Source organism: Hipposideros armiger, unplaced genomic scaffold (genome assembly GCF_001890085.2).
Source record: "Hipposideros armiger isolate ML-2016 unplaced genomic scaffold, ASM189008v1 scaffold_321, whole genome shotgun sequence".
In the NCBI taxonomy this organism is placed as follows: domain Eukaryota; kingdom Metazoa; phylum Chordata; class Mammalia; order Chiroptera; family Hipposideridae; genus Hipposideros; species Hipposideros armiger.
In genome coordinates, this window is record NW_017731671.1 from 2,049,556 (window position 1) to 2,060,442 (window position 10,887).

General features: G+C 52.1%; 2 protein-coding genes across 3 annotated transcripts in view; one reads left to right on the plus strand and one right to left on the minus strand.

Moving 5' to 3' along the window:
- Positions 1-10,887, plus strand: part of ACO2 (aconitase 2) — a 41,509-nt gene that overhangs the window by 16,511 nt on the left and 14,111 nt on the right. The window contains exons 2-4 of the mRNA XM_019660549.1: positions 2,674-2,810; positions 7,001-7,259; positions 10,434-10,526. Coding sequence (XP_019516094.1) covers positions 2,674-2,810; positions 7,001-7,259; positions 10,434-10,526 — 489 coding nt within the window. The remainder of the gene's footprint in view (positions 1-2,673; positions 2,811-7,000; positions 7,260-10,433; positions 10,527-10,887) is intronic.
- Positions 3,000-10,887, minus strand: part of POLR3H (RNA polymerase III subunit H) — a 34,625-nt gene continuing 26,737 nt past the window's right edge. For both annotated transcript variants that reach the window (XM_019660551.1, XM_019660550.1), the window contains exon 4: positions 3,000-3,331. In XM_019660551.1, the coding sequence (XP_019516096.1) occupies positions 3,015-3,331 (317 nt within the window). In that variant the 3' untranslated portion in view covers positions 3,000-3,014. The remainder of the gene's footprint in view (positions 3,332-10,887) is intronic.

Below are 10,887 nucleotides of genomic sequence, written 5' to 3' on the forward strand. Positions count from 1 at the left end.
AGTAGATGAGTACTAGATTTATTGGGGTGACTACTTTGTAAGTTATATAAATGTCTAATCACTGTGTTGTATGTCTGAAACTAATGTAAAATCACATGTCCACTGTAACTGAGAAATAAAAACAAGTATTTTGAAAAGAAGAATGATTATCTGAGAAAGTGAAAATTTGGAATTTGAAGGATCACTGGGAGTTACCTAGACAAAGAGCAGATTCGGAAGGGGGTGGGAGGTTAATTTACAAAAAGAAAGTAATAGATCTGCGTATAGACATTGGAAAGATGTATAAGATCCATTAACACATGACAAAAGCCAGTTGCAGGGCAGCTTGTGTGAAAAACAGTGGGTGTGCTGATAAATGCACAGGGGTAAGACCAGAAACTGTGTCGCTGGGCACTTTGTGTCCCCCCTTCCTCGCAACAGCTCTGTATGGAAATGAGCCTTTAGGAGGGTGAATTGCCCAAGATGACTCTGATAGTAAGTGACGTGCCAGACTGAAGCCCAGGCGTCCCCGGAGTCGTGGCAGGTTGTGGCATCAGCTGCAGTGTCCTGCATTCTTCCTGGCACAGGCTGTTGGACGTCCTGTGATGTGTCCCTGGTGGGCTCTTCACCCCTGCCCCGTGAGGCAGAAAGGGAGGATCCTTTGGGTTTTGAACCGGAGACTAAGTGGGGCTGAAGTCTGCATGGGGAGCTCACTCCTGTTGTGGCGAATAGGTGGGTAGTGGTTGGGGGTGCTGTTTCTGATGGGGTTTGCTGTCACCACTGGGTGACCTGAACAGGCAGTGGCAACTGTGCACTTGTATTGGTTCAGATGCTGAGGTTGGCAGGGTTTGGATTTATATGTCCAGGTGACACAAAGAAGGGAGCCTGGAGGGCTGGCCGAGTGGCTCAGCTGGTTAAGAGCTCGCTTGGGACGCCGGCTCTGAGCATCAGGGCTGCGGTTCGGATCCCACATTGTTGGCCAGTGACGCTCGCCCTCTACAGCTAAGATGATGAACAACAGCTCGACCTGGAGCTGGGCTGCCGTGAGTCGCTGGCGACGGCGTAGGCTGCAGTGAAGCTGCAGTGGGTTGCCATGGGCTACCGTGTGTAGCCAGCAGCCAGCGTGAGCGACCAGCAGCCGCAGTGAGTGGCCGCCCAGAAGCCGGTGACTGATCTGCCTTGCCCGGGAAGAGCGCAATGATGGTGCCAACTTGGGCCAGTGAAGCGACGTCCTCCACAACTAGACTGAAGAACAAAACAGCAATTTGTCTACCTATCTGTTCCCCTTCCCTGATCCCCCAACGCTGTTCCCCTCCCCCTAATTTCCCAATTAAAAAAAAAAAAAAAGAAGAAGGGAGCCTGGAGCAGTGGCTTGAGCTGTGCCTTGTCCTTGCCTGAAGGTATGACCCCCGAAATGGGGAACACCACCTAAGAGGGAAGCAGCGGTTCTTTTCCCTCTGTCATTTCTTTGGGTTCATTTATTCTTCCCGGGTCACAGTGTACCCTGTGAAGGATGTCATCCACAGTTTAAAATTAACGAACACAGGCCCTGTCATGACAATCATTTATCTGTCCCTTCATAACAGATTGTTGTCCCCAAACCCGGAGGCTTAAAACAACAATAAACATTTCTCTCTCAGTTTCTGTGGTTCAGGAATTTGGGAGCGGTTTGGCTGGGTGGTTCTGGCTCCTGGTCACTCAAGTAGTTGCCATGCAGATGTCGGCCAGGATGCGGTTGGCTGAATGCTGGGGCTGGGCCACTCGCAAGAGTGCGTGCTCACACATCTGGCAAGGCAGTACTGGTTATTGGCAAGAGGCCGCAATTCCTCTCCAGGTGGGCCTCTCCCAGGACTGCTTCAGTGTCTTAACATGGTGACTGTTTTACCCCAGAGCAGTGGAAGGAAGAGAGAGCCAGGCAGAAGTTGTCTTTCTTATGACCTAGCCTCGGAGGTCCCATAAGCTTGCCCATGCTACTTTCTCTCCATCAGAAGTAAGGCTGCAACAGGGTCGCCGGTTTGATTCCCGGCCCAAGCTGAGCTGTCAACAGGTAGCAGGATGGCTCAGCTAAAAAAAAACCCCAAAAAGCACAAAAACAAGTAAGGCTGCTGCAGGTTCAAGGGAAGGTGAGTTAGGCACTTGTGGAAGGGATGAGAACCATCCAGAGCTCATGCACGGGGGTTTTCCCCATTAATTCTTCCGTCTATTCAACAGTTCTGTATTGAATCTCTATAATATATGCCAGTAGTCTAGATACAGAGATAAGACAAAGCTTGATCCTAACCCTCAAGGAACTTACAGTGCAGGTAGAAAAGCAGCTCCGATTTACAGCTTAATGAGAGCTTTCACATATGTTTGCATTTAACCTTCCCAGTAACCGTGTGATCACCAGAGCTGGTTATAGCCCATTCCCCATCTCCCCTGGGACTCAAATGATGGAGGGGTTTTCTTCAGTTGAAAGAACTTGACTTTGATCCCAGCAATTGTGACTACAAATCCCTTGCCCTTTCTGCTACCACAAGCTGTGTTCCTGTGGCTGCTGTGTCATCCCTATGCCTCAGATGAGGAAACTGAGGCTGCAGTCACTGACTCGCTCGTGACAGTAATTTCTCAGTTTTTCGCCACCCTGAGCTGTCCCTCAGGGGTGGACCACCCGAAGTCCTCCATTGACCGTTGCTGTTGTCTTCCTTTTTGCAGAAAGCCCTGGGTGTGCGGCAGTACCATGTGGCCTCAGTCCTGTGCCAACGGGCCAAGGTGGCCATGAGCCACTTTGAGCCCAATGAGTACATCCGCTATGACCTGCTAGAGAAGAACATTAACATTGTCCGCAAACGGTAAGGCTGCTGGGCTGAGCTGTGGAGACGGCCAGAGGGGCCGCTTCTGTGACCTCCCACTTTCAGGCATTGGGGAGGTGCCTCACGAAGCAGGATGATGATGTTGGCAGGATCAGGGCATTTAGTACAGAGGTCCCTGCTGAGGAAAGGCCTTCCAGGTTGGTGGTGGACCTTCTGCCCTCTCTGCCAGGGAAAAAGCTGTTATCAAGAAGCCTGGTGACATGGCCATAGGGAAGATCTCTGAGACTGGTGCTGTGGCCTGCCCTTCCCCGGCACCCTTTCCAGGACAGACTGCTGACCCTGGGCCTGTTGCTCTGGGATCCACCAGGCCCAGTGGCCGGAGAAATATCTGTGTTTCCTCTGTAGTGCGTAGACCCAGAGGAGAGCATATCTTTCTGGGGGGCCTCCTTTTGGTAAAATGGCAGCCATCTTTGCACTGCTGTCCTGTGTGTCAGATGGAGGGCTAGATGCTGGCATCAGAAGGATCCTGCTCCTGGAACTTCCCACCTGGGGACAGTGACCTGGGGAATAAGTGAGAGCACACATAAGTATATCCATTTTACAGCCAGGGGACAGGCCCAGGTGGAGAAGCACCTCACCTAAGGCCACACAGTGAGTGAGTGGTGGGGCCTTGTCCCCGTGCCCTAGTCCAGTGCTCTAGCTCCTAGCCACACGCCTCTTGCCACTGTTTGCCCCCTTCCTGGTGTCCTGACTTCTGTTCTCAGGGTCGGGGCTGTGTTAGTCTTCATCTCCAGCAGCCTGCAGCGTGCTTCACCTGATTGTAGTAAGGACCTGTGTTCTTCAAGGGTGGCCGTACTCATAGGAGCTATTAATACCTACGTGTCCAGTTGGTCCAAGCACTTCCATTCGGGATTTCTATTCTTCAGCCTCTGTAGGTTGTTGTTACACCCCCCTCCCCATTTGCAGGTAAGAAAATCGAGTATAAGGTTAGGGAAATAGCTTGCCTCAAACTCAAGCCCAGGCCTGTCTGGCCCCAGTGCCTCCAGTGTCAGCTCCAGCATCCCTACGGGTTTCATCTAGGCTGCATGTTAGAACCACCTGGGAAGCTTTTCAAACCACCAGCAGGGGGCCCCTTTCCCAGCGATTCTGATTCAGGTGGTGTGGGCCTTACTCCTCAAAATGTCCACGGATCAGCAACGTGGACGTGCCCTGGGAGCTGTCAGCAGTGCAGAACCTCAGGCCCTGCCCAGACCCACAGAATCTGCAGCCCAGCGGCCTCCCTTCATCAAAATGTGGGGAGCGCTGGCCAGCTCCCCAGCTGGTTCTCTTGTGTAGTCAGGATGGCAAACCACTGTCCCCATTGCTATGGGCCCTTGTTCCAATATTTTTCCCCCAGGAAACAACATTTTCGTTATTCTTGGCGCTCTCAGACCGCAGCTCAGTGGGGAAATGATGGACTTTGCTTCAGTTTGCAAAGCACGTCCGCCTTGCTCTTCACCGTGCTCGGGAGGAGGTTAACAGAAGTTTGCTTTGAGACAACTTGACAAAGAGTAATAGTCACCTTTTAGTCCCTGCTTTAAAAATTAACCCAAACTGCCCTCTGAGGCACTGGGGATTTTTTTGGTTTTAAATATATCAGTAAAATTAACCCAAAAAAAATTTCTTTTTAAAAAATTTATTATAACCCTGTGTGAACCAGAAAATCCAATAGCTTTCAGCATTTTCCAGATCAGTACAGATAAGGGATGTTCCGTTTTCATTGTTGCCACAGAACAGGGGTTCTCACTTGGGGTGGGGGTGGGGTGTCGATTTTGTGCACTGGGAGAAATGCCTGGAGACATTTTTGGGTGTCATAACTCAGAGTGGGGTGGGGTTTACTGTCATCTAGTGGGTAGAGGTCAGGAATGCTACTGGACATCCTACAGTGCAGAAGATGGCCCCACAGCACAGGTTCACCGGCTCAAACTGTCAGCGGTGCCACGGTTGAGAAACCCTGAGATAGAGAAGGCCAGAATGAGGCTATTCTAGAAAGACACCAGTGGATTAAAATAGACTTAAAAAAGTTTCAGAAGGCCAGGGGACTTACAGGGGGCTCTCCCTCCACCCTGTGTCCATGACAGGAGGGACCCAGTTCTGTCCCTGGGTACGGCTCTGTGTTTGGTGAAGCAGAGGGACAGAGGAACCTAAAGGGCCCATTTTGCCATTCTCAGTTAATCCTTAAGGACATGTGATGATGAGCCCATCCTTAGTCTTTTGTCATCATCAGGCTTTTTTTATACAACTTCTGGCATTTGCTGTCAAGGTCTGTAGTTTCAAAGCCCGTGTGCTATTTTTCGTCTCCCCTGGGGCCCAGAGTGAGGGGCTGTGCTCCGCGCAATGAGTCACTGCCTGCACACCAGCCTCAGAGATGCTGCCGCAAAAGGGGGCAGGCCGCACCTCAGGCCGGCACTATTTTTATGCAGGGTTCTCATGACAGCAGAGCCATAGAGATTTTCCCAATGCTAGTTACTCTGCTGTTGCCCACAGAGCCAGCGCTGTAGGGAACTTTTGCTCTCCAGGGATTAGGTAAAGTTAGGAGTGAGGGGCGGCACCCAGGCCAGCAGAAGGAAGTGTCTCTGCTTTCCCAGCAGAGTCATCCTGGTGACAATCATGATAACGGCTGGGCCCCTACATTCCCAGGTGTTACTGAGAGAGCAGGGGCAAGGTACATCACCTCATCACCTTGCTGTGCTTGTTTCCTCATCTGTATTGTGAGGATAACATGAGCTATTATATATACATTAAAGTGCTTAGAGCAATGCTGAGCTTAAAGGAAGGGCTGTGATAAAACCAGTCTATAGTGACAGCAGATCTGTGGTTGCCGGGGGATGGGGTGGGAGGGCGAGCACAAGGAAACTTGGGGGTGATGGATGTGTACATTATTTTGATTGTGGGGATAATTTCACAGGTGTATATACATATGTCAAAACTTATCAAATTGTGTGCTTTAAATATGTGTGGTTTATTGCATGCCAGTTATACCTCAATAAAGCTGTTTTATTGTAAGTGCTCTCTGTTATCTCGTTCCAGTCGAAGCCCTAGACGTTAGAGATGGGTTGTGAGCTCCCTGCAAAGGGCAGTTGCTTATCTGATTACACAGTGGGCCTAGTAATAGGGTCTGGTCTAGACCCAGAGCCTCCGACTCCTAGTCCGATACTTTCTTTTCTTGGCCTATTGGGTGTGAGTGGAGCTCTGCCCCTTCCCATGAGGCTCCGAGGCTCCCGTGTGGCCTAAGCCGGGAGTGGAGGGTGGCGGAGTGTGAGGTCCAGCCAGGGCTGCTGGCGCAGGGCTGCTGTGGGCAGCAGGTAGCCATCAGGGCGCCTCAGAGTGGGTGGTTGGGAGTTGACCTGCACTGACTTCAGTCTACAGGGGGCAGGGAAGGAGGCCGTTGAGTCCTGGAAGGGGCTGCCCCTTCCCAAGGGTCAGACTTGGACTGCCATTTTGGCCCTAATGAGGAAGGGAGGGGTGGGATCTACAGGGAAATGGGATCGGAAAGGGGGACCTGTGAGAGGCTAGAGGTGGTGATGTGGGTTTCAGTTCTTCAGAGCTGGCAGCCATGCCTCTTAATGGGGCGAGAGCAAGTGGGGCTAATGAGCGAGGCTTTGGCAGAATAGGGTAAGGAGCCTCCGACACCTGAGGCGGAGGTTGTGGGTGGGGGCGGGGCAGGTTGGGTCGGAGGTGCTGGCCTGGATCCTCTGTCTTAGGGGATAGCACAGGGGAGATGTTCATGCGCGGAGAGAATCAGGGTTCAAGGTGAAGACTGACTGCATACTTGAGCTGTTAACAGCACCCTGCTGAGCCTCCATTCCCTCTTGGTTGTTCTATTAAATGACAAAGATACAATGAGGATTAAGCAGTGAGAAATACATGGAATAGATGCTCATCAGATAATAGCAGTTAATATGTTGAAAAAGCAAATATCCTTAAAAAATAAAAAAACCCTGCCGCCTCTGGTGATATTGTCATTCACTTATTCATCAAGTGATTTTGGAGCACCTAGTGAATGCCGGGCGCTGTGCCATGTGCTGGAGGTGCCCCAGTGAGCAGGACCGATTCGTTCCCACTCTCGTGGAGTGAAGGGTCCCCACTCCCTGCCCTCTGTCAGGGCTGCCGTTTGCACAGAGAGGGATTGGCTGTGGTGGGCAGGGGATTGTGCAGACAGTACCATGCAACCCCGCCCCTCTTCCCAGGTTGAACCGGCCTCTGACCCTCTCGGAGAAGATTGTGTACGGACACCTGGATGACCCAGCCAACCAGGAGATCGAGCGGGGCAAGACATACCTGAGGCTGCGGCCGGACCGTGTGGCCATGCAGGATGCCACAGCTCAGATGGCCATGCTGCAGTTCATCAGCAGTGGGCTGCCCAAGGTGGCCGTGCCATCCACCATCCACTGTGACCATTTAATCGAGGCCCAGCTTGGGGGTGAGAAAGACCTGCGTCGTGCCAAGGTGAGCAGAAGGTAGCATGGGGGGACAGTGGGTGTGACATGAGACGAGAGGCAAAGCCCTCGAACTAGGCATGGCCTCCAAATTCTAAGGGGCTCTTTGGTTTGGTCTTTTTTTGTTTGTTTTTGCTCTTTTCTAATTCTAAAAGTATCATTTGCCCATTGTAAAGATGTTAGAAAATATAGTGAAAGCCTAAAAAAACCAAAGTCATCCTTAATTGTACCACACTGCAAGTATTTTTGTCTGGTCCTTTGTTATATTAGAAAAACAATGCAGACATCAGGTCTGATACATGTTGCCCGGTGCTCTCTAGAGAGTAGGTTAAACGTGTGCCCTCACGCACGTTCTTGTCTGACCCTGGAAGATCCTGTCAGGGAGGTAGGCTGATGGCGATGGTGTAAGTTTGAGGTGGCCAAGTTCATGTAGTCAAGTCCCACAGCTGCATGGGGCACAGTTAGGGCCAGACCCCTGGCTCCCGCTGGAGGGCGCTGTCTTACCGACTGGCCTCCTTTGGGGGCTTGCTCCTGTGAGGTTTGCTTAAGGGAGAAGGGGCTGTGTGCCACGCCGAATTCCCCCCAGCCCTCCTTATGAAGCCAGGCCCCTGCCCCTACCCCCAGGCTCTGCCTGTGGCACCTTTGTGTGTGCTCACTCCTGGCAACAGCGAGTCTCTCCCAGCTCTGAGCCTCCACCCTCCCCACCCCCTGCCGTGGAAGTGGGCACCCCTTGTGGGGGGCTGTTGGCAGGAGCTGAATGCTGGCAGAGCCTCAGCCTGCTGGGCACAGCATGGGGCATGCAATTGAAAGTGCTCCGGCTCCCAGGGGCAGCACAACTCTGAGAGCCTCTCAGCCCCATGGGAAACGCTCAGGGCAGCTTTCCCATTCAAGCCCTTTTCTCCCCACCCTGGCCCGCCGGTTTGTGTCCTGGTTGTACAGTGGCTGTTTTTCCCAGCTTCTGGCCCGTGGTTTCCATGTTAGCGGCTGCTAACAGGGGCGATGGTAACAGGGGCTCCCGTGGGGCCGGGAACTGGGTGTGACCGGGAACTGGGGCCTCTTCAGTCCTCAGGGTGACTGCCCACAGCAGGGCCACCACTGTCAAGGTCTGCCTTCCCCTTACTTTATGGGTTCAGAATCTGCCTTCAGGAGATGGGATTCAGCAAATCATAGGATTTCAGAGCTCCTTCCCTCATTTACTTAATTAACAAATGTTTATTGAACATTAATGACATGCCAGACGCTGCTGGGTGCTAGGGAATTCGGTGTGAACAAGACAGCTGGGCCCCGCCTTCCTGGCTTGTAGTCTAGGAGACAGAGCTAAACAGTTATACAAATAAATAGGTAATTGTCAATGTGTGTGTGTGTGTGTGTGTGTGTGTGTGTGTGTGTGAGATGAAGGGAAAGCACAGGACTCTGAGAGTACTCAAAAAGCATCTAATTTAGACTTTGGCCGGGAAAAGACAGCCTCTGAAGGTGTGACATGTAAGCTGAGGCCTGAGCAGATTCGTTGATGTTAACTCGAGGAAGAACATTCTAGAGAGAACAGTGTATATGAAGGCCCCAGGGCAGGAAGCAATTGATGCATTTGTGGAATTGGAGTGGGCCTGTGGGCTGGAACTGTGTGTGTGTGGAGGAGAGGTGGTGAGAGGTGGTGTGAGCTCTGCGGGGCAGTGCAGGCAGGGCCCTGGGGGCCATGGGCAGTCTCCTAGGAGCCATTGAAGGGTTTCAACGGGAGGGAGAGAATCAGATTTCCATGGTTGGGGCCTAGAGAGGCAGAGTGACCTGTCACAGGGTCACACAGCAGCCAGAGAAGGATCTCGACTGGTTTCAGGCCGAGACCCTGCTGCACCCAGCACTCTGGGGCCACCCACTGCCTCTTCCCCCACGCGCACAGACACATGTGCACAGGCACCCAGACACCTGACCGCCTTTCCTCCTGCCCTTGGTACCAGTTTTATAACTTAAATGAAAATGCCGGTATATTAATAATTAATCGGAAAGAGGCAGCTCTGGGGACCCAAGTTCTGCCATTCTTTCACCTGGGCCATCAGAAGGATGCATGTTTGGTCTGGAGTTTAGGTGAAAGGGGTTGTGTGGTCTTGAGGGTGTTTTATTAAGGGCCCAGGGGGGCCGGCAGTGATCCCCTCGCCTGCCTTAGAGCATGGCTGTCCCGTGCCCAGAGGCTGGCAGATCTCGTTTCCTCCTTCCTCCTTTGGGACTCTGTGGTCCCATCCCTTTTGTCACTGGGGTCTCACCTGTCCAGGGCTGTGCCATGGCTTCCAGATAAAGCCTGGCCTCACATTAGTGTGCTGGGAAGCCTGCCCTATCCCCTGAGGAAGCTGCCTTCGAATTAGACATTGTTTTGTTGAAACCTCCATTTTAGAACATCGTCCATTTGACAGTCTTTCATTTGGGCCCATCAAACACATTACTAAGTATGGAGCCCCCAGGACGTGCCTGAGGCTGGTCTCGGCGTTCTGAGATGTGGTCCAGAGTCCTCCTCCCTATAGGGAGGCAGCATTATTTTACTTTAGAATGTAACTCTTGGGCTTCCAGGTTGCACAGGCCTGGTTTCAAGCCCTGACTTCTCTGTTGAACTCTGGAATCTCCAACAAGGTGTTTTACCTCTGGGCCTCTGCTTTTGCATCTATGAAATGGGCTTGATGACAATACCCCTCTCCCTCAGGATGGCCTGTGAGCATGTTTAGCGTGATGCCATTTCCACAGTGGGCATTTGGTAGATATCCCAGGATTATGGAGGAAGCACCCAAGGCTCAGCTGGAGAAGCAGCACCACAATTCTGCAGTGATGTGCCCCTGATGCCGGCCTCGGAGGCCTGAGTGCCAGAGGGGCCCTTGGAGATGAGGTAGCCCGGTTCCTTCCACAAATAAGGAAACTGAGAGCCAGGGAAGAAGGAACTGATTCTGGACGCACTCCTGGGCCGGGAGTCCCGGAACTGGGGCTGTGTCCCTGTTTTCCCCCTGGGCCTGCCAGCCGAGACTGTGGGCCAGCACCAGGCCCATTTGGATTTGTTTGTCGAAGGCCCCCAGGAGAGGGCCTGTCTTCACGGTGCCAGCATTTCAGAGTCACAGGGGAGGTGGCTGGGAGGGAGGAGGCATGAGCAAGGGTCGTCCCAGATGCAAACTGTGTTACTAACGTTCTGGTTATTGATTTGTCTCAATAGGACATAAACCAAGAAGTGTATAATTTCCTGGCAACTGCGGGTGCCAAGTATGGCGTGGGCTTCTGGAGACCTGGCTCTGGAATCATTCACCAGGTACAGCAGGGCTTGGCCTGCCTTGTGGGGGTGGGGGTGGGGGGAGTGGCTCCCCTTAGGAAACCAGAGAGGAGCACCTTCCATCCAGGCTCAGGAGCCCAAGGGGAGTGGATGACACCTCAGGCAGCCCTGAGGCTCCTCCTCCTTCATTTTTAAGTAAATTTTCATTGTGTCAAGTTACACATTCTCACTCTCCATGTAAGAAATTTAAATAGTCCCTTCTAAAATGCTAAATGGCAACCAGCATTTTAAGTTGGACATGTTTCTTGCTACACCTTCTAAGCATTATAGCATTGTAGCCTTTTTTTTTGCGTTTTTCCACGAGTGTTACACCTTCTTGTGTAGATAGCTAATACTTGAT